General features: G+C 40.5%; 2 protein-coding genes across 2 annotated transcripts; both read right to left on the bottom strand.

Moving 5' to 3' along the window:
• Positions 1–3,566: 3,566 nt before the first annotated feature.
• Positions 3,567–6,628, bottom strand: LOC118819069 (kelch-like protein 23). Its single transcript, XM_036586690.1, has 3 exons — positions 5,506–6,628; positions 4,817–5,225; positions 3,567–3,982 (listed from the first exon to the last, which is right to left on the bottom strand). The coding sequence occupies exons 1-3, from the start codon at positions 6,515–6,517 to the stop codon at positions 3,676–3,678; spliced, it is 1,728 nt and encodes a 575-aa protein (XP_036442583.1). The 5' UTR covers positions 6,518–6,628; the 3' UTR covers positions 3,567–3,675.
• Positions 6,629–9,570: 2,942 nt separating this feature from the next.
• rad23ab (RAD23 homolog A, nucleotide excision repair protein b) lies at positions 9,571–26,457 on the bottom strand. The gene is made up of 10 exons (XM_036586659.1): positions 26,253–26,457; positions 24,387–24,468; positions 24,187–24,266; positions 19,257–19,768; positions 16,987–17,033; positions 15,984–16,111; positions 14,517–14,700; positions 12,326–12,492; positions 11,657–11,797; positions 9,571–10,156 (listed from the first exon to the last, which is right to left on the bottom strand). The coding sequence occupies exons 1-10, from the start codon at positions 26,319–26,321 to the stop codon at positions 10,043–10,045; spliced, it is 1,524 nt and encodes a 507-aa protein (XP_036442552.1). The 5' UTR covers positions 26,322–26,457; the 3' UTR covers positions 9,571–10,042.
• Positions 26,458–27,881: the final 1,424 nt, after the last annotated feature.

The raw sequence follows: 27,881 nt of genomic DNA, 5'->3' as shown, positions 1-27,881 counted from the left end.
ATAGTCTGAGCCATATTTCTGAAAAGTATTGTCTACCATCTATAGTGACCGCCTGATGTCCGATTAGCTAACAGTGCTTGGGTTACATATGGTGAATGGCGCACTGGAAAAGTGCATTGAATTAACTTGACTCCAATGTCTACATCATTTAGACATGAACAAAATATATCAACAGCTTTGTCTTTCAGTTTACTTACTTTTGTCAATAACTGTGTTGATGTATAAATAGCTTTAAATCATGATGAATCAAGTAAAGGCACTCGCTTGGCTTGCTTGACATCGTTTTGCACTGAGCCCTCAGTCTGTGAGCCACACATCCATACCACTGTCTTACACTGCAGGGTCATGTATGTATGAAACTTCTTAGAGAACAGTGCTGGTCAAAGGTCAGCTGGACAGGGCTGATCCTGGATGGTCATTCTCTGAGATGCTTGATGTACATGTACTCAGTTTCTTCATGGACTTGTATTTGCTTCTGTATAAAGGAATCGTATTTTCATTTGTGGGGTTTTACTCAGTTGAAGCTCATTGTTGATGCATTTATTATGTTCCTAACTAGTAATGATACCAGACAAGGTGTTCACTGATAAGTATATTGGAGATAATTCATAACTACAAGTGGTGATTTTTCATGTCACACAAACTCCAGGCTTATTCTGTCTGTTCACTCACAACATAAATAAATACAAAAGTGATAAAACATCCATTCTAGTGTTTGTTTTCTTTAAAAGAGCCTATGCAAATTACTTAATCTAAAAAGTTGGTATTTATACGGCGTATCTACACTACTAAAGTTTGGAATTGCTTGTTATATTAATAATTGCAGTGTAGACTGAAATACTTTAAGGTAGAAGACATTTTAAAGGGGAATACCTAACTCTGAAATGTGAATAAGGCCATTCAGAGTCGTTTGATGTGAAATGACTTGTAGAGAATCTTAGGCTGCGTTCACATTACCAGGCTGAAGTGGCACAAATCAGATTTTTTGCCCTAATGTGACTCAGATCTGATGTTTTCAGAGCCGTGTGGACACAAATCTGATTTTTTCATATCCGACCTGAGCCACTTTCATATGTGGTTCTAGATCGGATACGTATCCGATTCGTGGCCATGTAACCTTAATGTGATGCTCAGATCGGAATTCATGTGCTTTTTTTCCACTGCGCTGCGCCATCATTCAGCGTTACCATGGCAGCAGCGCCGAACAGAAACTAAAGCCTGTAAACGGTGGAAAAGCAGCTCATCTCACCTTTTTCTTCTTCGTCTCGCTCTAATAATGAAGCTGAGAGCTGATCAGAGTTAATTATCTTCTCAGCGAAGCTCGTTCTGCTCGTTAGTTTGTGCTGATGATGAACGTGATTCATTCACGTGACGTTACTGAGTAGGATGAGCTCATGTGGGTCATTTCAGGACGCAGGTTCGTTCACATTAATGACAGATTTGAGTCACTTACCTAAACGAGTGTGAACCATCCTGTCAGAGAGATCGGATTTGAGCAAAAAATCGGATTTGAGCAACGAGGCTTGTAATGTGAACGTAGCATTACAGATTTAAATTTCTTTACAGTGGTGGTGATGGGAACCAGGGGTCGCCATGACTACAACACAAATATAGACATTTTATTTACTATCCAAAACCACCAGTGAACCTACACGAGTCTTCTGCGTTTATATGGAATGTTGATGATGGTGAAATAGTAATAAATATTAAAAAAATAATAATTTTCTTTGCCTCATAATGCGCTGCATGTAGCCCTTCACTATGTATGGGTTTAAAAAACACATTTTAGGCCAAAGTCCTCTCAAAACTATCATAATGTTTTAGGCATCAGGCAGCATATTCATAACCGTTTCATTTTTTTTATAGGAATTAAACTCTTCAGTCGTCTGATTCCACTGTGAACAACTCTGACTTGGTTTCTCTAGAGCAGAGCTTTTCACACCAAACCACTCTGAATGACTTTACATATGAATGACTGAATTATGAAAAAAATTCAGAAAAATCGATGGAATTCCCTTTTAAGATGTTGGGAACGCCACATGATAAATAACATACAGTAATTATCTTTTTAGAGTAATGCTTCAAGATTTGATGATCACTTTACAAATACAAGGCATTCTGGCTGTAACCTTATTCTCACTGTTCTACAGCTTTCTCAGTTATTATGGAATCATCTACAGCTCAGCTCATCATTCTGAACACACGTAACATTTTTTCTTCATTTTTTACAGCTTCCTACAAATGAGTGAGTTGTAGAGTAATAGCGTCATGAACATTTTATGCAAGCACAGTCACAACATATTGGGGGAAAATAAAATTTAAACTGTGCCATAACTTTTGTACGGAGCCTCTAAGGGGCCGTAGTTAAAAACAAAAAGTTGCGTTCCCTCACAAATGTTTTGCATTTCCTCGCAAAATATATGCTCGTCAGACAGCAAGCAAACGTAGGACCAGAGGTGCCAAACGATATTGCCTACATTAGAGCTTTGTTTTTAGCATAGCTAATGTTAAAAGCTGTTTTCCCAGTTTGGCCAGTCTGTGCTGAGTTTATTCAGCAGTTGTTCTCTGCAGGTCTCTGTAAATGTAGCCTTTACTGTGGACACTCGACCTCAGTCTCAGTTTGAGTCACTAACAGCAGAATCATGTTTGATTTTGAGAAGCGACACTATGTCGTTATATTTCAATCCAAGATCAATGTAAAATTCAATGAGCTGCTCCATCTCTGAGCTTAAGCAAAGCACAGCTTTTGCAAGCGAATGCAAACTGTTTGCATCGTAATGCAAAACATTTGTGAGGGAACGCATATTTTTTTCAAGGGAACACAAACTATTTACGAGGAAACGCAAAACATTCGTGAGAGAACGCAATGTCATTAACTTTTTTTTTAACCACGGTCCCTTAGGGGCTCTGTACTGTTGCACAGTGGCCACATTTAATGTTTTATTTTTTTCCCCCAATATGTTCAATTGCAAATAAACAGTAATTGTGCATTAAAGTGTGCAGAAGTGTGTTCTCTGTAAAAGATGTCTTCACTTCACTATAACACCAAGAAAATCAACAAAATGCGTAACTTGACCAGGGGCGTGTAAACTTTTGCATCCGAATGTACATGTAGCATTGAAATACTATGCGTAGTACTGAAAACACTGATTCTAGTGTAACATAGTGTACATTGTACAAACAGAATGCATGTCTATACTGATAGAAAAACACAGAAAAGAAAGGAAGGAGCAAAAGGCCATTATTAATTCAGTTTGCACTCCAAAAATGGTGTCTTGTCAAGTACAACTATCTTAAATATAGTCAATAAATCTAATATTTCTCATGTGTTGCAAGCTTAAATTAGGATTATTTAACTTATTTCTATTTCGATAAATAATTACTTAATAAAATTACCTAAAACAAGTATAAATCATCCTCTACAGAGAACACACTTCTGCACTTTTTAATGCACAATTACTGTTTATTTTCTGAATTTAAAATATCGGTTAAACTCAGCAAATAAATAGAAAGTGTGTACTAAAATTTGCAGAAAAATACCATATTAAGCTTGACCTCTGTAGAGGACGTGTAACTTATTTTCACTTAGAAAATCGACAAAAATATATATAATTCGACCAGGGGTGTGCAAACTTTTAGTAAATGATCTAGTCCAATATCTTCCTTGCTTGAAGTTCAACTGCCTGTCATACGTACTGCGACACAACCCCTTATGGGTACAGGGCATGGAATTGCATCATCTATTTCTAAACACGTGTCAGTGTAGGGGTCCAAGAGAATCATGTTTGTCAAGACTTTGTTAATCTTCCTCTCACTTATCAGGTAGATTTGGCCATTCACAGTAGCACAGCCAGTGAAGAACTTTCTGTCCAGACAGTCCTCTTCCAGCAGAGTCCACTCATCAGTATCGATGTCCAGGCGCAGAGCTTTACCTCCCAGCAGATAGAGGGCACCGTTGAGCTCAGTGGCGAGAAGGTCATAACTGAGGGTGGATGATAAAAAGAAACAGGAGACAAGCATCATAACCATCATAATACAAGAGTCGTAACTATGTAGACACCTAACTGGTTGGTATTTAAGGTATGAGGACCACTTTTAGAAATGAAGGTGCAAAGAGTTCTTCGGAGCGATTCCATAGAACAACGGTTCCCACTCCCGGTCAGAACATGAGTACTCCAGGATCAGGGTCGAGAACCTGACTAACTAGAGGTTTCAACGGATTGTTCTGTTTTAAATGAGATGCGCAGGTGTAAAGAACCTAAAGTTTAAAGAACCTTCACAGAATGTGAAGGTTTTCTAGCCCCTTAAAAAAGGGGTTCTTGAAGGGTTCTTTAGTAAGGACACAGACAATGGTTATAATCAGAATTGTGAACACTCAAAGAACCATTTGAATGCATAAATGGTTCTTTGCAAGATTAAATGCTTCTTCTCTATGAAGGAAAACCTGCTGTATATGGTTATTTGAAGAACCTGTTTTTTTCTTTGGTTCTATATACTGCCAAAATGTGTAACACTATCATTACAAGTCAGAGAACCTTCTTTGGTACTATGTACAACTATATACTTTTGGTAGTTTTTACCAATACCAATTAAAGATTTTGACTAGAACCGTATCTCCAAGCCAAGAACCATTTAGGAACCTTTTCTTATGGATTTTTTAAGACTGAGTAAGGAGAAATTTTGAAATCTCAGGCACTAACCACATCTCAAACTTTAAATATATACTCCACAAGCTTTCAGAATGACCAGTAACACATTAATACCTCTATACTTCTGTTGAGAAGTACTGGTGGCATATTTTGTTCTGTTTTCTTACCGTGGAAAAGGCGAGTAAGTGACAACATCCCATTGATCGACCTCTGCCTTGTACCTCTGAATGCCACTGTACACTTCTCCATTCTCATCCAGACCACAAGCCACATAGATGTAGGAGCCCATGGCGACCGCTGCTGCCCTCTCCACTGCCCGTACCAGGGGGCTAACGCTGTCCCAGTCATCTGCTCCCAACACCAACCTCTCCACATCAGCCACAGGTCTTTCGTCCGTGCTGCCTCCCAGCACGAAGAGTTGGAAGTCCAGCCCTATCGAGCAATGGCTGTGTCTGGACTTCTGCAGAGCTGGGCCGTCCACCCATCGCTCGTTGCCACACTGGTAAATCCGTACCCAGTCCACACTGTACCAGAGAACCTCCCGGAAGTAGCCGCCAGTCACCACCACACTGTCCCCTTGGAGAAGATGATGACGTTGGTCAGTTTGAAGTGGTGCATACTAAGAAGTCCAGCCCTGTTCCAGAAGTACTTTCCTGATCCAGTGTAACCTAATGTAACCCAATCTAATGTACAATCTAATGTTAGTACTTGATTGATTCTGTGGTCCTGGACCAAGCTTGGGCACCACTGGACCAATATAGCTACTGCATAGATAAAACCATAGACAGATCTACAGATTGTTGGTTAGATTCATGCCAGGATTATAATACTAGATACTCTGTAAGAAGCTTGTTACCTACTGCTGCCACAGAATACTGCGTGAGGCACTTCCTCTGCAAGGGTGGGCATGACTGCCACCTGCCACTCCGTGGGTTGAACTGATAGAGGGACTGCTGGTCATGTTCATGTGATCCACCAAGCAAGAAAAGCATCTCTCTTGAGCGAGTCCTGGGAACAGACCTGCCCGCAGTCCAGCTCGCGGGCAGATGATCGTTGAGCTTGCAGATGAGTTTGGCACGAGGGTCCGAACTTTTGATACTGGTTAAGAGATCTGTGATGTACGGCAGACTCAAACTTTCAGGTCTAACCAGCCCCATCAACTCCAGGAAGTCATCCTCCCGGCTAGGATCATAGGTAGCCCAGCGCAAAGTAACCTCAAAGGCTAGGTCTTCCTGTGGAACGAAAAGGTCATCGCTTGCAAGAAGGTCTGCAATGGTCTCCTTAGAGAGGTGCAGGAAGTCCTCCTCAGAAGCTACAGCTGATAGGTGGGTGAGGACCACTTCCCTTGAAGCAGCATAAAGCTCCAGACAGCCCAGTTGCCAGGCATAGGCCATCATGCCCAAACAGTTGCTGAGGTGCAGCTCCCTCTCTAGAAACTTGCAGCAGAGCAACCTGGCCTTCTCCAGTTGAAGGAAGTTGGCTGTCTCCAGAATTCCCAAGACATTCTTCCTGTCGAGATGCAATTTGAAGCTTTGAGTGTACTGCATGAGGCTGCGGAAATGGTCCAGACTTACACCTTTGATTTCAATGTGCTTCCTGCTGCTCTCTCGACCTCCACCGAAAAAAAGTGCTCGGAAATAGGGACTCATTTGAGCAAGTCTTTCACGGTTTATGAAGAAGGACTCGTTCTCCACCTGGAGGACGGCGTCGGGCACTGCAGTGTCCCTGTCCTCTCGGGTCTCCTTGTGGATCTCCTCACAGATCTTCTCACGGATCTCTTCCTCAACATCTTGGGCTTTACTGAATAAACCATTCTCACTCCCTGGACTTGGGCAGTTGCTCTCTACCCGCTGTTGTCCACAAGCCATTTCTCTGCACCCACCCTCCACTGACCTCAGTGCTTGAGCTACCACAGCTTTCTGTGGTATTTATAACCACCTCTAGCTTATCACTGACACCACATGGGAATGGGGTCAGCATGCAGGGGAAAAACAAGGGCTAAAAATAGATGCAAACAGAGCAGTGGGACCCTAATTTTCAGAAACACTTGTCCATTTATAATACATCCGTGTGGAATACTTCTTAGAAGCATTGCACAGTTGTCAATGCTTGTGTCAGAGAACCAGTAAAATTTCAAAGGGGAATTGCACCGATGTTTCAAAATTTCTACCTAATAAAATTGTTAAGGTTTATGCAAAGACATTCAGAGCGTTTTGATGTAAAATGAATCAGAACTGCTCACAGTGGTGGTGACAGGAACAAGACATCTGAAGAGTTTAATGACTCTAAAAGCTCCTTTACAAAAAGTTATTACTTATTTTTTATCACTATTTTACCGTCATCAACATTACACAGAAAAAACTCAGAAGACACGTGTAGGTTTACTGGTGGTTTTGGATAAATAAAATGGCTATATTTGTGTTGTAGTCATGGCGACCCCTGGTTCCTATCACCACCACTGTAAACAAATCAGAGTCTCTATAATCAAACATTTCACTTGGTTCACATCTCAATGGTGGAATTATGCAGACATTTTGCAAAATCTATGAAATTCCCTTTTAATCTGACACATCCACCGATCAGGCATAACATTATGACCACCTCCTTGTTTCTACGCTCATTGTCCATTTTATCAGCTCCACTTACTATATAGGTGCACTTTGTAGTTCTACAGTTACAGACTGTAGTCCATCTGTTTCTCTGCATACTTTGCTAGCCCCCTTTTACCCTGTTCTTCAGTGGTCAGGACCCCCATGGACCCTCACAGAGCAGGTACTATTTGGGTGGTGGATCATTCTCTGCACTGCAGTAACACTGACGTGGTGGTGGTGGTGTGTTAGTGTGTGTTGTGCTGGTACGAGTGGATCAGACACAGCAGTGCTGCTGGAGTTTTTAAACTCCTCAGTGTCACTGCTGGACTGAGAATAGTCCACCAACTAAAAATATCCAGCCAACAGCGTCCTGTGACCACTAATGAAGGACTAGAGGATGACCAACACAAACTGTGCAGCAGCAGATGAGCTATCGTCTCTGACATCTACAAGGTGGACTGACAAGGTAGGAGTGTCTAATAGAGTGGACAGTGAGTGGACACAGTGTTTAAAAACTCCAGCAGCACTGCTGTGTCTGATCCACTCAGACCAGCACAACACACACTAACACACCACCACCACATCAGTGTTACTGCAGTGCTGAGAATGATCCACCACCCAAATAGTACCTGCTCTGTGAGGGTCCATGGGGGTCCTGACCACTGAAGAACAGGGTAAAAGGGGGCTAACAAAGTATGCAGAGAAACAGATGGACTACAGTCTGTAACTGTAGAACTACAAAGTGCACCTATATAGTAAGTGGAGCTGATAAAATGGACAATGAGCGTAGAAACAAAGGAGGTGGTCATAATGTAATGCCTGATTGATGTATAAGTGCATGCAACGTCTGTTTAAATCTCAACTTCAGAATTTTTAATAAAGCAGAACCGAAAGCTTTGTACAAGCTATTTATTTACTGCCGAGACAATACAACCATTACATCCATTCATCCAGCCTTCTCTTATTGATGCATGTAACACTCGTTTAAAAAAAAAAAAAAACAACTCCCTTAAGATACAAGATATATATAACAAATTCAAAATCTTTGGGACAGCTGAAAACACACACATGCAGTAGCATTCAGAGCCCTGTGAATCTTTTATATCTCCACCATTCCAAGCCATTCAGTCCTCCTGTTGAAGCAATTTAAAGCATTAAAAATTCAAAAACAAACTCACCCCCAAACATTCACACAAACGAAAAACATGAATAAAAAAATAGACCTTTTTTCATGTTATATATAGTGGTGGCTGAGCATTGTAATGTAAATAAATAAGCCATTTACCTAAAGCTACAGAACCAAAAGCTACAGCACCAAAAACACAAGCGTCACTTAAAATGTGTTGTTGTTTGTAATTTGAAAGAAACTGAACGTGAGTGTAGAACGTGTTGGAGGTATTGTGGTAATTGCTTTACCAAGGCATGTGTAACATTAAATACTGTGGTACAAAATCTGTTTCATTTTGATGCAGTTTAATGCATTTGCATGTGTACCTTTTTTCAAAACTGAGCTAAGACACGTATTATTGTACTTCTTAATACTGAAATGTAATTTAATACTTAAAACCTTTTAATGAAGATCATAGAGTGGAAGAAGAGATGGAGCTATATGTATAATTTGCTGATATTTTGGAAATGCCTTTAATCATATAACATTGTTTGTGGAGGAAAAGGTTTACCAAGAAAGAGAAATCAGTCAAGCCTTGTGCATGAAGTTTAATATCATAGTGTATGCAGAATTCTTTCCCTGTTAATTTGTTCCAGAATACGGATTAAGGGACAAATTAAAGATACCACAATGAGACAGCCAATGGCAACTCTCACTTAAAATGTTTTAAAGGCAAGGCCAAATAATCAGACACTGTGTGTGTGATTTTGGTTCAAAGCCTTATTGTTCTACGATGGGTGCCAAAACTTTTACTTCCATTGAAGGGGCATTACAAGCCACAACCGGGATTTAAAGTTATTTGTCATGTAATGTAATATCCCCTACTGCAGCACTGCACCCCTCAGCCTCAGATTTTTCATCCTTTTTGTGCGTTTGTTAACCACTACAATACCCAGCATGCATTATCCAAATATGTCATACATCCATCGGCATCCATTCTACGGCAATAAAGAAATCCAAACTGCCAGCACAGCCATTAATATAGAGGCTAACAAAAACAGACGTGGTGTTCACATCACCCGCTCTCTGCGCTGAAGCACTCATAGCTTTTCAAAATTCACCTCACCTTCAAGATACATCATTAAAAGGGGGGGTTTCTAGTCTTTAAACCAGCAGAGCCCACTCTAGAGATCACTGTGGTTGTGAAGTAATAATGGTTAAACTTGAAAATTTGACCCATTTAAGCAAAACTCCAGACAAAATATGGTGCATTACACACAGTACAAGGCGGGTAGACATTCGTGAAAACTGTGAAATCTTGCCTTATGAGCTGGACGATCATACGTGTCTGAAGAACACCACGAGAGACGATACTGAGGAGTCTTTTGGCAGGATTTAATTGCAATAAATTAAACAGCAGAGATAAAAACCTGCAAACTCATACGGCACACTCGGCAGGAACAGCAGCAGAGCAGACAGACGGGCCTTCTGTCCAAGAGTGAACTAATCTAATACAGACAGTAAAAAGCATCTCTGATATTAGAAAAATTCACATCATGGCTTTTCTCTCCATGCTAAACAGCACAGAAAACTCTCAGTCACATTGAAAATCTCCTCCCAGCACGCAAACGCTACACGCAAACTAGTGCTTCCATTCTGTCACTCTCTAGGATTCCAGAGCCTGATTTACACATTCACTCGTCGTCGAAGGTCTGCTGCAGGAGGAAGTTGGCTGCTAGGTTCTCGTTCTTTTCGCAGGCGAAATAAGCCTGGATGACCAGTCCCTCTGGAAACCCCAGGGCTTTTAACTGCAGGACATAAACAAAGACACAGGAAGAAAGTAAATGGTACTGCACTGATGTGTGCTCTTTTCTGATCAGAGCCCCAGTCAGGCAAAAGGTCAAGAAGTTTTAAAGAAACCAGCTGCACGGCTTTTTTGAGTTGTGTCAACCTGACTCAAACGATTGTGAGTTTGGGACAGGGCCGTGCCTAGACTCCTAACTGTACACGGTGAATTAAATACAGTGCATTAAACACAGACGGCTGCATCTTTTTTGACTGAATACAATCCGGTACTTTGATGAAGGGCAGTGATCATAAGGCTACATGACACCCATATAAGCCCTTCATGGCAGCTGACAGAGGTGAATGCAGAGTTTTGAACATTCCTGGTCAAATTACGTTTTGTTGATTTGAACATCCTGTACAAAAAACACACTTAAATATGGCATTTTTGGGGGATTTTCGACATATTGTTTAAATATGAAATATATATATATATATATATATATATATATATATATATATATATATATATATATATATATATATATATAGTTGCTGTCCAAAGAAAAGCATGTACCTCTATTGTTGTGTCTCCATCATTTCAACACACCAGCTGTCCTTTACGTTGTGTGAAAATTCCATGATGAATAGACCAGAAATGAATAGAAATGCTCTAAAATCACTTGGAATAAAATCTCTTTACATGAACTTACACTGAAAGCTAAGAGTGTTTTTGCCTTCTCCTGTAAAGTTACTGTTTTGGAGATATTTGTTTATCTCTGGACAGCTACTAAATATATATATATATATATATATATATATATATATACACACACACCAGCAAAAATAAACAGTGCATTAAAATGTGCAGAAGTGTGTTCTCTGTAGGTGTGTTAATTATTTACACTTAGAAAGTCAACAAAACGTCACCTGACCTGGGGCGCCCGAGCATACGACTGTAAACATTTAGAAACACTTATCCTAACAGAAGTCATTCATCATAAAGGTTTCATTTGCCAGCTTTGATGTGAAGTTGACATAACATCTGTGTCAGGTGACACTGATCTACTTCTGACATCAGGTTGTTATGACACTTTCTGAGGTGAAATGAAGCTTTGTAGACTTTGTAGCTCAGTGTATGTTGCAGTGCTGATAATTCATTCTGATGACAATGTGAAATAATTCATTTGATTTTGGTTCATCATCAGTCTGTGCTAATCAGAAAATGAAATACTATAATACTGGTGTATTAAATTCACTTAGACTACATAAGCTGTTAACATATGGCGTTAAAGCTAATGTTTTTGATTTTAGTGTTTAATATGCATCAAAAGTGCAGACTCGAACCCGTCCACACAGAATGTAAATGTAATTTATTATGTAATTATGTTTTTAGTATATTGCTATTAGTAAAAATTAAAATAATCATATAATGTACATCGGATAGACAGCAAAATGACAACAATCAAAATGACAACAATCAAAATGACGTGATGCGTTTAAAAGTGATGACACAGTCGTACCCTCTCGATGGCCTCCTTCTCCTGCTGGGTGACCTGGATGTAGCTGGTCTGCGGAGCTCCGTGCCCCTGAGCTGCCTCGGCTTCTCCGCCCAGCGGCTCATTCAGCATCTGTACAAAGCGCTCCTGGTGCTGCGTGATTTGCTGCAGACAAAACTCAGCCTTGAGCGCAATGCAAATTCAGGCACACTCAAAAAGGGCTGCGTTGAACAGACTTCATTCAAATGTTTGGATCATTTCCACTTGAATAAGATATATTACATCAACACAGTTGTGTCTATCAGTTTACTTCTGGCAACAATAGTGTTGATGTAATATAATTTACCCAGAAGGAAATAAAAGTGGAGCGATACTCATATTTTTAGGCTTGATATGGTTTTCATTTTAAAGGTCAACATTCAATTCGAGCCCCAAAAACTGTAAAACTTAAAACTTATGAACTACTTTACAAAGGAAAAGCCCTAAAGCATAAACCCGTCCTCCCACTTTATTTTGAAAGGCTGCACCCCGATGCCTAGTTTTGATCACTGACAGGTTTTTTAGTGAGAGACTCTCAGGAGAGAAAACGAGGACAGTTTTCTATACTCTGTTTAAAATGTTTAACGTTTTTCAATACTATATTGACAACAACATATCGTGCCACAGATAAAGACAAGCAGCTCAGACGTTCACCTGCAGGAGCTGGGGGTTGTCTCGGCCCAGTTGCTGCAGCAGCGCAGGTAGGAGGGCGGGGTTTTGCTGGATGATCTGACGCATCTGCTGGAACTGCGGCTGGTTCCTCAGGAACTCAAGAGGGTTACCTGACGCAGGTGGGGGCTGTGGGGGCGCAGACGCCGCACCTGTTCAGAGGATAGAGAGGGGCTGTACAGGAGTCTGCCCAGGCCCAAACACGGCACCAGTGCACCAAAGTCAGGAGCGAGCGTAAAATCATTACCCAAACAAACTCAGAGCAGAGAGTGCTGCTAAGGCGCTATAAAGCATCTAAAGAAGGTGCAAATATGAATTTAGATTGGCACTTTATTGAAAAGCCTTTACTCTGTCATAGCTATGGGCTAAAGTTTACAAAGCCACCCTATGTGTCTGAGAAGGGTTTGGCTACAGACATGCACTCTCAGCCTGACATGCACAGCCAGCCTATCGATGACGTCAGTGCTGCTCTGCCACGACAGTGTTTTTGTCAGTTTTATGAGGAAAAACAGCGAAACGTACTGCTGGGCCACAAGAGCTACACTGAATGTATATTAACGTTGCCGTACTGATAATAAGGTAATTAAATACGGAAACTTTCTAATTAAAACCTACCACGATGATGAGACATAATGTCGGGTTCATTGCAATATTGATTAAATAGAACTTATTAAGGATTCTAGGAAGCTGTGACAACATACAGTCAACGTGGCACTGATTACTTTTGCTGTCTCATCAACGTTGTCACAACCTCTAAGAAAGTTGTCAGACAACACTGTCATAACTTTCTGAGGAATTACATTTCAGCGTGACGATAAAGAGAGCACCAAGCAGACGACGCTGTGGCACCAAAACAGTTCGTTGTCATAACGTTACTGTGTTTGCAGGGCCGTTAGGAATAAAACCTGATGGTTTCGCTTCCTAACGGGAATTGGCTTGATGACGGCCATTAGGACACGATCAAATGTATGCGGAATCAGTCCCAAAACACCTGATTAAATGAGCAGAATCCTTTACACTGTGATATCAACCCATCAGGAAAACACAGAAGACCATTAGCGACCACTGAAAACCACCAGGAACCAACAGACACTTTTAATGGGTTCTATGCCTTTTTTCAACAGGGATGTACATTAAATAGAGTTCTCCAGCTGTGTTAGGAACGAAAAAATGGATTAAGTGATGATGTCGCTAAGCAGCAGCAGCCAAATGTTACCGTGCCGTTGGGCTGCTTCTGCCATTGTGGCAGAGAGTGCATGTCTGCAGCCAGACTATATTGATGCGTTTTGGCCATAGATATTAATATCTAGACTGCCCCTAGAGGGCGCATGACTGAAGCTACTGCTTCAGCAGTGCATGCTCCCCAGAACAAAGTGTTCCCCATAGACTTGCATTCATTTTTGCTGATTTTTCAAGATCTTTTTTATTAAGATACACATCCATACATTTTTTTTTAAAGTCTTTGCTGTAGTTGATTTCTACTGTTATTTCTACTACCTCTATGGGAATCACTATATTATGTGAAGCTGAAGTGTGCTAACGCTTCACACTGGATTTAATATTACTTACAGCAGCTTTACATAACATTTAAAGCTGGTAAGACATACATGTAACATTGCTTTCTAGATATTACTGAAGGAGCCTCTTAGTCTGCTATCTGAGCAATCTGCTAAGCCGGTCAGCTGAGAGCTAGTTAAACTAAACCATATTACTACACAGGGCGTGCTTAAGATGGTATCAGGCATTTTACTTCATAATAATTTTTATCTGCAAACAGAAGTTATGTGCATTCCTTCATTCACTCTCTAGGTTGTACGCTCTGTTCAAACCCAAATTACAAGTTACAAGATAATACAAAATTAGGTTAAAATGGTTATATGATTAGGTTATGTTAGTCTTAATAATATAAATAAAACTTTTACACAGATACTTACATATGAAGTGTCCTGACATGGACCATAAATTGGATATTGTTGCAGGAAAAAGCAGTACACCTCTGCACTTTTTGGGAATGTTGACATTGCATCCATAGATAATTTACAGCGCAAGGAGCCAAATGGCCAAGTGGCTTCACTACGCTGTGTATATAGTGACGCCGTCAGCAATCTAGTTTTATATATATATCAGGATCGTATTCATGAGTGACACTGTAACAGGGATAATGCTGGAGACTCACCCATGGCAGCTGCTGGAGGCTGAGGTCTCTCTGTTTGTGGAGCAGGGGCAGGGGCAGGGGCAGGGGCAGGGACAGGGGCAGGCGCAGTGGCAGGGGCGGGTGCAGGGGCAGCAGGGGCAGGGTTGACCGCTGGGGTTGGTCGTACTATCTCCTGTGGAGGCTGCTCTAATTCAGCAGGAATACCCTGGAAGAGCACACATTGTTTTGGTAATTACTGCCTTATTTCTAAACGCTAAATGCAAAGATCAACTGTGATGAATTGATCTGAATGCAGTGTTTCAATCATAACAATATTCAATAAAGCATGCACAGTTTCATGCATAGGCTAAAATATGGTGAGCATGCGCTGCTGCGAGTCGCCCTGTAAAGCCTGAAATGAGGAATCTCGAACTCTAAGGGTCTTTATGAGGGTCCATAGTTCAGTTTCTCACTCTCTTAAGTACAGAGCCCCTCTGGTGACATCCTGTATAAATAAAAAAAATTCTTGATGACGATTTAATGCATGTAAACAAGATAATTAAGTCGTGGCCACGATTTAGTAAGGCGTGGGAACAAGATCTTAATGTGTGGCTACAATGTAGTAAGGCATGAGAATGAGATCCTAACACGTGGCCACAACTCAGCAAGGCATGACCTTGTTCCCATGCCTTACTAAGTCATGGCCACAACTTAATTATCTCATTCCCACGTCTTACTAAGTCGTGGCCACGCATTAGGATCTCATTCCCACAAGATCTCACCAGCAGGGCTCCGTACTTAAAGGAATTGTTTAGCAAAAATAAAATTTTAAATATTTTCCACTCAACCCAGATGGAGTCAATCGGCCAAGACATGTTTGGTGTCCAAATTTTGCTTTTTTGGTTTAGTGCTGGAGCGACAAGTCATCACCAAAACTTCTCTCAAAGCACGTATAGATCTTCACCAAAGTGACACAGACTTGGTTTAGGACACAGTGTGACTTACTGTGAGCTATAAACGTCAGCGTGCAGCTGAACCCTGTGGGCAGCCACTTTAGACAACAGATCTAAGACATAAGTCCTCTAATTTACAACTGTTTTGTGAATACCAGCCCTGGTATTGTCTAAAATGGCTCACGCTTTGTCAATTTATATCATTTACAAGTCAAACTGACCTTAATGAAGACCTGGATGCAGTTTGATCAGGTTGAGAGACGTTTTGGAGACGTTTTTTGCATGAACTATTTGGGCTATTCTGGTGACTACTGAGTTCTAGTGTTAGTTAGCAATGTTAGCTTTGCAGCTCCACCTCTAAACTAAAGAAGCAAAATTCAGACACCGAACATGTCTTGGCTACTTGACTGCATGAGTGGAAAATTGTATAAATTTGACTTTTCACTAAATTATTCCTTTAAGATTAGTAACTGAATAAGCCTGCAGTTTAAAGGGTTATGAACTGCCATCACTCAAGTGAGCATTTCTCTTATGCTGCATCCGGTGTTTCTCTCACCATGAGGAGGTATTCCACTGCCCGGTCAGGATTGTTGTAGCTTGCTCTCAAAGCGGCGATGACCTGCTCTCTCTCGTATCCCATGGACATGATCTCCGTCACCAAATTCTCATATGCCTGTCCTGTCACTAAGCAACAGGACCCAAAAACAGTGAGACAAATCTTCTTCAACTCTCAGGCTTTGTTCACTCAGCAGGTAAAAGTGGCCCAAATCTGATCTTTTTCTCCGTATGTGACACAGATGTGTGTCTGTGTGTCAGTGTGGACAGATAAACACACTGAATCTGACGTTTTCAGTTTCATATGTGGTACTGGAATCTGATCTGTATCAGATCTGCGGCAATGCGACTCAGGCTGAACAGCCAGATCGGAATTCATGCGACTTTTACATCAATCCAACTCGACATTCGTCATCATTTCACACTGCTGAGACCTTATAAACATTTAGGCTGATGTTTCTGTACAAAAATTAGAAACACTCATCACAACCGCTTTGTGTTTGAAAAGATTTTGAAAGAAATGTCCGAACGCGGCCGTAAGAGAACGAGGCTGCAGCGTAAAAGAACAGTTAAAAGTCTGAAAGCAAAGTTTAAAGAATCCGAGGACACAAACCAAAGAAGTGACCGCGCCCTTTTTTTACGGTGAGCTGAACACATTCTGGGTGATGAGTCCAGCTGTCAGTCAGTGAAGCCTCATGATGGCTCCTGTGATGCTGGTGAAGATGAAGCTTATCCTCTGGGAGTGACTGGCGTTCGTTGGCGGTCGTGACTGTTTACCTCTGGATGAGCCGTGAAGCAGCGTGACGCTCTGATCTTTTGCGCCTGTGGGTCAGTTTAGGAGCTGATCTGTTCAGCCTGATGTCACATACAGATCACTTTTAAAAGATATTGTAAACAGCCAAACAAAAAATTAGATTTGGTCAGAAAATCTGATTTGGGCCACTTTTACCTGCCGTGTGAACGAAGCCTTAGTCATTCTAAAACTGCAGAAATAAATCATTTACCCAGTATCGATGCTGCTTCCTCTAGAAGACCCAGCTCCTCCATCATGCTAGAGTAGGAATAAAAAGAAATCTCATTTAGCACACTGGAACCAAATAACATGCAATTCAAAGCTTATTTTACTATGCTTCAGGCAGAACAGATGTGAGTCAACACACTTTCCATTTTTTCAAATCACACTGTTCTCCTCCGAGGTTTAAAAGCTTCCGCTTCAGTCTCCCAAATCTCTGGATTAGCAGATTCTCAGCGTGGAAAGCTTTTGCTCTTCAATGCCAAGTTTGCATTTCAAGTGTTTGTTTTCTTTTAATTATTATTTACCCTCTTAGTCTTTGTTCTTGTGCTCTAGTTGTTGTTAGCCCACAGGCCAGAACGTGGAAAATTAATTTTGCTCTGTTTGGCTTCAGAGGGTGTAATTATTTCTTCAAAAGAATAAAGTTCAAGCGGATCTTCTACAAAGGAATCAATCGGTTATTAACTGCGTGAGCAAGAGATTTCAGACCTAGAAACACAGGTTTGATGTCTGAGGTAGTATTTTAAACATGTCAGAAAAACAAGGGAGGTCAAGTGAAAAGCGTAAGTTGCAGGAATACTTTTACACTGAGAGACCACCAGTAGCAGGGGTCCCCAACCCTATTCCTCAAAGGCCACAGAAATACTGCACGGCTAAAGGACTTTCCTGCTCTTAAACCTTCCTGATTGAGATCTTGAAGAGATTATGAATAAGAAAAACAATGAGCTGTGCTGTAGCCTGTAAACTTTAGCTGCACAATATATCATTTGTTAAAGGTCCCATGTCACAGAAAAACTAATTTTCCTCGCTTTTTTGAAACAAGAGTTTGATTTTTTCTTCATACAGTGTATAGATGGAAACTAAGCTGCAAAAACAGCCCATTTTGAAGTCACTGTTTACATGATGTTACAAAAACTAATGCATTAACATACATCCATCTATTCAGCACAGCCATAAAACGTATAAACAAACAGTAAATAAAACAGCCTCTTTAATTGTATAGGAAAAATCCAGTGGTCATGTAAAATGAACTATGCTTGTTGTTGTTACATAAACCCACATAAACATCACAGGTGGGCGTCAGGGGAAAATAAAATACAAAAAAAAGTAGGACATGGACCCTTTAATCATTACCAAGATATTGCAATACTGAAATATGCTGATATTACTGAGATGTAATACGCAATGAGCGCTCTAGCAATTTGCAGATGCTTTTATTGTGTGCTGTAATCATTCTGGCCAACCTCAGACATTCCAGACAAGCTTTTCTGATGAATGAAGAGGGTCACATGATTCAGCAAATGCAAACAGGTTTGTAAACAAAATAATGCAGGCCAGTCTGTAACCATGTCACAACAAAGTGTATCTATGTATGTATGAATGTTTTCTTGGTTATGCATAGACCAGGGGTCAGAACCCAAATGTCAAGAAGAGCCATTTTGTTCTTCCAACAAAAATCAAACCACCTTGGGAGCCACAACATTTTATGTCCATTTTATTGAAGTAACGTTTTACCATCTTGACTGTAAATATGTCTCAGTGTGTGCTGATGTGCTAGTAAAGGTTAAAAATATTATATATATATGAATACGCATTTACTTTGCTCTGCGTTAGGCTTTAGCTCAGCTATAGCTGCTTTTCTTGGATCTCTGGCAGGAAACTTTTCCTCAAAGACGATTTTTATGAGGCTTCTCGTTTGTCAGCTAACTGTTTGATTTTCCTGTTCCACCTTAAATGGTGCCTGAGGCGCCAAAAAAGTAACTGCTGCACTATTTTATTTAGCACTATTTAAGGTGGAACGGGACAATTCGAACAAGTAGCTGGCGAATGAGAAGCTTCGCAAATGTTTTGTTTGACAGTGTCTCTGTGCAGATTAAACGTATCAGAAAAAACGCTAGAGTGCTTATAAATGCAAGTAAGTTCATTTGTTTCCAAATTATTTTCGTCTAAAATTTTTCTCTTTGCCTTTTCGTTAGCTACTAGCTAGGTGAAAATGTTGTCTGCGTTGCTACGGTGACCAGCAGTCTGCATGCTGATCTTCAGGGTTAAAGGGTGAATAAGCCGTTCTACATTAACTCCAGCGTTTAAGACCATTTATTGTTAAAACTGTGTTAAAATGATCAGCAGAGCTTTATTTTATTGCATTTTATTTTATTTTTACCTAAAAATGTCATTGTGCTGTGGAGACTCAACAGGGCAGTAAAAGAGCGGCATGCGGCTCTGTTCTCGACCCCTGGCATAGACCAAATCATGACTCCATACCTGGCAGCTGAGAGGGCGGCAGCAGGGATGGAAGGCTGCTCTAGCGGGGCTGTTTGTGGTTGGGCCGTCCGGGGCTCCTCTGGTTGGGCTGTTTGCGGCTGGGCTGGTTGGGGCTGCTCCGCTGGGGCAGGCTCTAGATTCGCACTCACTGTCTCTGCTGGCTCTGCCGGAACAGGCGGGGCAGCAGGGGTCGCTGTGGCGGCCGGAGCAGGAGGTTCTACTGACAGTGCTGCTTCTACAGGGACGGAGGCGGGTGTGTTTGTGGGTGTGGATGTAGGTGCTGGGATGGGGGCAGGGGCAGGGGCTGGTGTTGGGATGGGTGTGGCTGTGGGGGCAGGGGCAGGTGTTGGGGTCGGTGTGGCTGTGGGGGAGGGTACGGGGGCAGGGGCAGGGGCTGCTGGGGCAGGAGGAGGTGGAGCAGGTGTGGAGAGAATCTGAGGTGAGAGATCGGGCAGAGGAATAGCAACCACAGGAGGAGCAGCGGGAGGCTGTGGAGGTGCAGCTGGTTTCGGCTGTGGAGAGAGAAAATACAGTCGTTTAATAAAGACACACAATCCAGTCAGCAGGGTGTTATAATGACACCCTTTACAATGTTTAACCCTCAAACGTTCAGTGTTATTGTTGTCATTCTGCTATATTATTTACATGTAATCACATAATTACATGGTTAACTAGAACAGTTTCCTGAAAAAAATGCAGAGTGGTTGCACAGCTTAAGCAGTTCCAGGTGGTTGCTAGGGTGCTGCTGTGGTATCCCAGGTGGTTGCTAAGATGTTGCTAGGGGTTGATAGCGTGTTGCTAGGTAGTAGCTGTTGCATTTCAGGTGGTTGCAAGGATTTTGCTAGGTGGTTGCGCTGGTATCCCAGGTGGTTGCTAAAGTGTTGCTAGCCAGTTACTGTGGTATCCCAGATGGTTGCTAGGGTGTTGCTAGGTGGTTGCTGTGGTATTTCAGGTGATTGCTAGGGTGTTGCTATGTTATTCCAAGTGGTTGCTAAGGTGTTGCTAGGAGGTTGCTAAAGCATCCCAGGTGGTTCCTAGGTGCTCTGCACTGCATAATCACAATTATGAAGTTGCATAATAAATTACAAATAAATAAGACTTCAATCAGGTTCAAGTCTTTCTCAGTTTGTTCTGATGTCCAAAAATGACAAAAATATATCTCTAAGGATTTGCTGCTCGATCCTTCAAGCAAGTGTCCCCTTTCGAACAAACACACCACTCACAGACACATACGGACGTCTCTGATGGACACAACACTGAAAGACAGTGATATAATGTACATAACCTCTCTGAGGGTGACCTGGACATTTTCTGTCCTCATTATTTGGCAAGAGTGGCGTTTAGCTAAGCTAACAGGCGGCTGTACTACTCAGAGACAGGCTTTAAATCTTTACTGAAAGAGTCAACACCCAAACTGTAAAGAACAGCTTAAAATTCTGTTATGAGCTTCAAATGGCTGCGATTAAACTAGAGAGATTAAACTGCTACAAAATGCCAAAATTCACCTCTGTTAGCTTCATGCTAAGTTTACAGGCAAGTCTCTATGACCAGGCTAGCAGAAGTGAGCCCTCTCTTAGTGGGTTTCTGCTTTACACATTGCTGTGTAATGCCACACTTGGCTGGCACATGATCATGACTTTGTGACTGTCTCTGCTCTTTTGGTGTAAACAAGCTTAAAAAAACATGTAGAGTCTCTATAAACTGTGCTCTGCTACAGCCATGGCTGCACAGAGTGACCCCACCCCCAGGTCATTACAAAAAGACTGAATAAGGGTGTTATTTGTTTTTTTTTCCCTTCATAGCTGTCTTTCAAAGAGCACAGGGATGATATTAAGTTGAAAAGATTAAAATTCGTCTTTTTTAATAGAGGTGTTGAGCGATAAATGCCAATTCCTGTTGGACGTGTTTCTGAAGTGTCTTTTAGACGCTTGTCCAAAGTTTTAGTCCAGGACATGCATCTTATGTCTGTTTATTTGTGTCACGCTTCCCTCTGGCTCTGAGGCCTCCAAGGACTCCATCTCCCAGAGTCCTCTGGGGGATCACGTGACTCCTGACCCTCCAATCACCGCTCTCTGTCTCCAGAATATTAATCTGTTTCACCTGTTGCCGTACAGTTTGTGTCAGGCTTTCAGTCTAGTTTGTTGTGAGGTGTTGTGTCTTTTGAAGAGCTGCTGTTTATTTCTGTATTGTGATTTCCTGATTCTGACTGCTTTGCTGTATTTTTGACTTTGCCCCTTTTTGCCTGACCCCTTTGGACTGTTTTCGCCTGGTGTTATGTTTGTCCTGTGCCTGTTTTCTCACAACGATTGTGGACCACGACTCAAACAGTAAAGCCTTTTCTTCCCTTTTTCTCCGCGAGCGTCTGACTCATTCGGTCACGTTACAATTCGTTTATTTTTTAGGATCCCCTTTGGCTGCTATCACAATAGCCGCTATTCTTCCTGGGGTCCAGTAGATGTACTACACATTACAAAATAATAATAATAATAACAATCAATGAAACAGGTCATACGTGATTTTTTAAAAAAATATTTTATCCTCGATTTTAAGCAGTGAGAATATTAGTGTTTTTCTGACTTCTGACTGGCTTTTAGAATATAATGTTCTCAGATGCCTAAATCTTTAATATTTATAATTTATTATTTACATATATATGAAAGGATGCTGCAAAACAAGACTGTATACAACTTGCACATTGAATTCAGATCAGACTCATATGGAAAAAAATATATGGACATCTATTTTTACATATTTGAAATGCATCTCAAAATTTCAAACACACTGCAGTCGATGCTGAAATACACTCCAAACACTCGAATGTATTTCAGAATATCTTGCCATAAGGAATTCCACTCCTTTGTAGCTCTATAAATTGCTGTTCGACACATGTAGTTAATAATGCAGGTAATCTGAAATGTTTTTTGTCATATATCTTGTCGTATTAGTTTCTCTACCTTTGATCATAAAGATCTACTGGATATTTGTGTTCATAGGTATTTTTAAGTCCAGCAAGGATCATCTTCCTCCTGTCTTCTACACTTAACCATTGTAATGTAATTCTTGCTGCCTTATTTTGTATTTGCAGTTTCATCAAATGTTTCTTTGCTGCATTTGACCACATTGCAGCTCAGTACTCTAGATTACGTAGTACTAATGACTCTAGTTTTAGTGACCTCTGTGTTAAAATATGCTGCAGACGTGTGTCAATATACAAGCCCTTCAAACCTGTCACATTTTGATGCGCTGAAACTAGTTTTTCACTTGCGTGCACTGTATGAAGCGTAAACCCTACAGTCAAATAATGGTATTTTTATAAATAATGGTATTTCTCAGGCTCGCTCCAGTGACTGGACCACCTGTCAGGTTCCTAGAGTTTTTACTGAGCTGGGGAAATCTGCTTTTAGCTGCACTGCACCAGCGAACTGGAATACATTACAGAAAACCCTGAAGTTCTGCTCAATCATTTCAACTTTTAATCTCTAACCAGCTCCACTCGTCTGTTTTTTACTGGATTAGTACTTTTACTGTTCAGTTTAGTTTTATTATTTTATTTCTTTTTATCTTATGTCTGTTATCTTAATAGGTTCCTTTATTTACTTCATCCTTTGTTTTCATTGCATATTTTATTGCTATTTTATCTCTATTTCTTATGTGAGCTTTTATTCATTTTATTTTCATGATTATTTTGTCCATTTAGTTTTGTTAGCTTGTTGTTTTAGTTAATAACGTTCAATTTTTAACTTTGTAATCCCTGATTAACTTGTAAATGACGGTCATCCTCAATGTGCTTCTGAGTCAAAATAAACTTACACTTTCCTAGCACTGTAAACTATAATTAAAATCCTATTTTATTAAAGTGGTATGATTTCTTATATCTAGTAGTTGCACAGCAGCTTCTGCTCTTCTACTCTTATGATGGGGCTGCAATAAAAAACTCATTCTGATTTCAACGCAATTAAAATATCTGCTGTTGATGCTGTCAGGTTTTAAACCTGCTATGAAACTGTTTAATTAGAAAAGGAGAAAAAGAGCTTATATTCCTGCCTGAAGCGTTTACACGACTGAGCTGAGCCGGAGACATTGTGGTTTGGGCGCATGGTCGCTTATGTGCCGAGTCAGCTCTGGTGTGAATTCAGTGTACTGGTCAAAACAGGACACAATACTAAAGCTCCAAATAAAGAAGTAATTACTTAAATGAACAACAGAAGTAGGAACCTACCTTGGTAACCATGACCACCACAAAGTTTTTCTCCTCTATTTTGTACTCCTTCAGAGGTATGTCATCGTTCAAGATTTTGAACGATGATGAGAAATATCTTAATTATAAAAAATAAGTCATACTCATGAGATACTAAGTCAAAATTATGGAAAACTTGCTAATATTTATGCATATTTTGGAGAAAAAATAATAATACAGCTTTACTGTGTAGTTCTAAGTTCAGTCCAGATCAGATCTGGTCATGTGTCTTGGCAGAAGTTGGCTTGTTATTCGAATTCTCCGTTCCACCTTAAATGGCGCACCAGTTCCTAGCACTGTAAACTATAATTAAAATCCTATTTTATTAAAGTGGTATGATTTCTTATATCTAGTAGTTGCACAGCAGCTTCTGCTCTTCTACTCTTATGATGGGGCTGCAATAAAAAACTCATTCTGATTTCAACGCAATTAAAATATCTGCTGTTGATGCTGTCAGGTTTTAAACCTGCTATGAAACTGTTTAATTAGAAAAGGAGAAAAAGAGCTTATATTCCTGCCTGAAGCGTTTACACGACTGAGCTGAGCCGGGGACATTGTGGTTTGGGCGCATGGTCGCTTATGTGCTGAGTCAGCTCTGGTGTGAATTCAGTGTACTGGTCAAAACAGGACACAATACTAAAGCTCCAAATAAAGAAGTAATTACTTAAATGAACAACGGAAGTAGGAACCTACCTTGGTAACCATGACCACCACAAAGTTTTTCTCCTCTATTTTGTACTCCTTCAGAGGTATGTCATCGTTCAAGATTTTACCTAAAGGGAAAGTGAATGAAACTGAATTGAAGTTGAAGTAAAAGCACAATTACTAATCTTGAATAAATAACAGTTACTTATAACTGAATAACAGCCACAAAGAATCAATCGCTCTCCTACCTGCATAGATTAGCTTCTGTCCAGCTATGGGATACGCCTCCTTGCCCTTTTCAGCTTCAATCTGCTCCTTAAGGGCTCGTACCTGCAATGAAAATACATTAGCAATGGTAATACCAGCAACAGGCTGGAAGGGGAATTCCACAGACTTCCCAAAATTTCTGCATGATTAAACGATTAAGATGTAAACATAAAAGGGTCATTCAGAAGGGTCTGATGGGAGATGCTCCATTCTAGAGAAACTTATCAAGATGGGAACCAGACATCTGAAGAGTTTAATGCCTCTTAAAGCTCCTTCACAGAAAGTTATTACATTAAAATGGATACAAATACGCTGCCTGATGGCTGAGCCGTTGTTTTATTATAGTTCTGAGATAAGATTAATACACTTGAGGCAGAGAAGCAGGGTGTTCTAAGGGCAAATAGTCCCCAAAAAAACTTTACCACTATTTTACCATTATTAATATGCAAATACAAATTCAGAAGATGCTTGCAGGTTGTCTGGCAGGTGTGGATAGTAAATAACATGGCTCTGGTTCCTATCAGCACCACTGTAAAGATATCAGAGTTTCTCTACACTCCAAACCACTCTGTCTGACTTTACATCTGTTTACAACCTAAAAAAAGCAACCTCATTGCAATTCCCCTTTAAAAATGCTTTGCAAGAGGCTTTTCATAGTCAAACTATATTCAATGCATTATTTACCTAAAGAGAATTGTTGTGTTTGTTCATGTTCCTTATATTTAATCCACATTTTCACCAATAACACATAGCTACGCTTTCTAAACAGCAAGTCGGATCAGGCTACTTCATACACAAATGAGAGGCTTATTTATCTATTTATTTATTATTTATTACTTTTAATTACTTTTAGTATTTATTACTTTTTTCAACTGTTATATACACATATCAGACTATTCATCAGTGGCATATGGAAGAAGTTTCCACCACTGGATAGAAATATATAGCCATTTAGTAAGTCATAATAATGAGAAACTTTTCCATAACCATGACTAGTATCTCATAATTATGCCTTGCTATCTCATAATAATGATATATCTCACTGTTATGACTTTGTATCTTATAATTGTGACTTGGTATCTCATAATTATGACTTACTTGCAATCTCATAATGATATTATGTAACATAATCATGACTTACTTTCACATAATTACGACTTGCTATCTCAGAATGATGTTATTATATTACATAATTAATACCTATAATAATGACCTACTGTCTCATAATGAGAAAGTTTCTCATAATTATGACTAAATATGTAATAATAATTACTTACTTTCATATTAATTATTTGAAAAAAATTGTGAGAAATGATGAGAAATATCTTAATTATAAAAAATAAGTCATACTCATGAGATACTAAGTCAAAATTATGGAAAACTTGCTAATATTTATGCATATTTTGGAGAAAAAATAATAATACAGCTTTACTGTGTAGTTCTAAGTTCAGTCCAGATCAGATCTGGTCATGTGTCTTGGCAGAAGTTGGCTTGTTATTCGAATTCTCCGTTCCACCTTAAATGGCGCAGCAGTTCCACACTGGCGCTCCAGGCGCCAGAATGGAACTGCTGCACCATTTAAGGTGGACCGGAGAATTCAACTTCAGCCCCTTGGTCATGTGTCCAATAAGTGCATCGTCATTCTGAGGCGAAAAGTTGGTGGCTATTAACAGCTCGAAGCCTGGCCTTTAGCCTGCTGCTACCAGAATAGCATGTGAATACAGCGTGTGTGGAGGTGGGACAGGGTGCTACCCCTACTTTCCACCCTCGGCGGATGAGCGTTTTGCCCCCCGGGGCCGAGGCCGCCTCTCTGCCCGCCTGCCCTCTCTCTCCCCTCGGCCACTTACCGTTAGCTCCTCGTCGATCTGGATCTTAAAGGTTTGCTGCTGGAGAGTTTTCAGCGTGATCGTCAACATGGTCAGCGGCGGTCAGAGACTGTCTGGCATGTACACACACTCACACACACTCACTCACACGCGTCCGTGTGTGTCTCTTTATTTTTTGGTTTTAGATGTGACTCAGCTTTCTGCCTGGGAAAAACGGCGCCGCGCTTAGGCGCCATCTAGCGGCTATTGGAGGAACGACACGCGGTAGGGGAGGGGGGGGGGCTTCAGCAGGAATGCTGTAATCACATACCTTATATGGAGCCCCCCTTAGGACACTGTTCAAACTCAGACAACTGTACCTCAGTATGCCCACTCATATTGACGACCCCCCCCCCCCATATTGATGAATAGCAGTCTGTTTTGTTTATGTACCTAAAAAGATGGTTCTTCAAAGGAAGGGTTCTATTTTTCTATATATATATTTGCATGCTTAATTGGTTCTTCAGGTTGATGGAGAAGCTTGGCAGGCTTGTAACAACAGAAGAACCCTTTCTGGTGCTACACAGAACGATTTTTCTCAAAAAAGGTCTATATACATCACATTCTGCATCAATCTGAAGAACCATTTCACCATGTAAAGAAGATTTAAGCATGAAATGGTTCTATATAGAACTCATGGTTCTAAACAGAACTGTTCCTGTTACTAAAGAACCATTTTTATGAGTGCACAATTCATTTATGTATTTTTCCAATACAGACTGTGAGAAGGCAACTCAAATTAAAGGGCTTGTATCATGGAAAACACATCCTGTATGAATAAAAATAATGCGTGGCCACACTTTATTAATGCGTGGGAACGAGATCCTAACGCATGGCCATGACTTAGTAAGATCTTAGTAAGGCTTACGAAGTCGTGGCCATGCATTAGGATCTCGTTCCCACGCTTTACTAAGTCGTGGCCACGACTTAATCATCTCATTCTCAAGCCTGACTAAGTCGTGGCCACGCGTTATTTGTAATTATACAGGATGTCACCAGCAGGGCTCCGTAGAAAACTGAATATTCCTGACAAGAAGTTATTTTTCCAGTATGCAAATGGTTTCAGTGTTTAGTTTCAAATCATAACGAGGAACCTCAGTCCACACGTGGAAATGTAATGGCAAAATTTTGAAGTCACTGTTTTTGTGATGTCACAAAAAGCAACATATTTGCATATATCCACCTATTCAACATGCAGTCCATATATGCTTAAGTTATGAGCCCAGACTGCTTTTTGAATGAGGCGCAATATAGAACAGCCAATCAGAACGGAGGTCATTTACATATATGAGTCTTAAAGGTGCAGAAATAAAAACAGACTGACTCTGAGGGATGAAGAGAGAATGGAAAATCATGTAAAAATGAATTATCTTTGGTAGAGTTGTAATTCATACAAGTTTAATAAGTGATCATGAGAAGCAGGAAGTGCAACCAACTTCTAAGACTGAACTTTGGAGGTGTGTCTGCAGATTTCTTAGAGAAACTGAAAGTCTCCAGAAAAGAACGGAAGCTGTAATAAAGGTAAATGTAAAGCAAGTGGACACAATGAAAACTGAAACAATATATTAGATTTAGTTGTTCTGTGTAATTTTCTGTTTATGTTTCAGCTTT

The sequence above is a fragment of the Colossoma macropomum genome, unplaced genomic scaffold (genome assembly GCF_904425465.1).
Source record: "Colossoma macropomum unplaced genomic scaffold, Colossoma_macropomum, whole genome shotgun sequence".
Classification (NCBI taxonomy): Eukaryota; Metazoa; Chordata; class Actinopteri; order Characiformes; family Serrasalmidae; genus Colossoma; species Colossoma macropomum.
Note: the sequence above shows the minus strand (reverse complement) of the source record. Positions and strands in the feature narration are given on the sequence as shown.

Bases quoted from the DNA above. Each gene is read 5' to 3' on its own strand.
- LOC118819069 (XM_036586690.1), bottom strand. From the start codon at position 6,517: ATGGCTTGTGGACAACAGCGGGTAGAGAGCAACTGCCCAAGTCCAGGG. The intron at 5,226-5,505 runs GTAACAAGCTTC...ATCTTCTCCAAG, and splicing joins GTATTCTGTGGCAGCAGTAG to GGGACAGTGTGGTGGTGACT. The intron at 3,983-4,816 runs GTAAGAAAACAG...ATCCACCCTCAG, and splicing joins ACTTACTCGCCTTTTCCACG to TTATGACCTTCTCGCCACTG.
- rad23ab (XM_036586659.1), bottom strand. From the start codon at position 26,321: ATGTTGACGATCACGCTGAAAACTCTCCAGCAGCAAACCTTTAAGATC. The intron at 19,769-24,186 runs GTAGGTTCCTAC...CTCTCTCCACAG, and splicing joins TGGTGGTCATGGTTACCAAG to CCGAAACCAGCTGCACCTCC. The intron at 11,798-12,325 runs GTGAACGTCTGA...TTTTGTCTGCAG, and splicing joins ACAACCCCCAGCTCCTGCAG to CAAATCACGCAGCACCAGGA.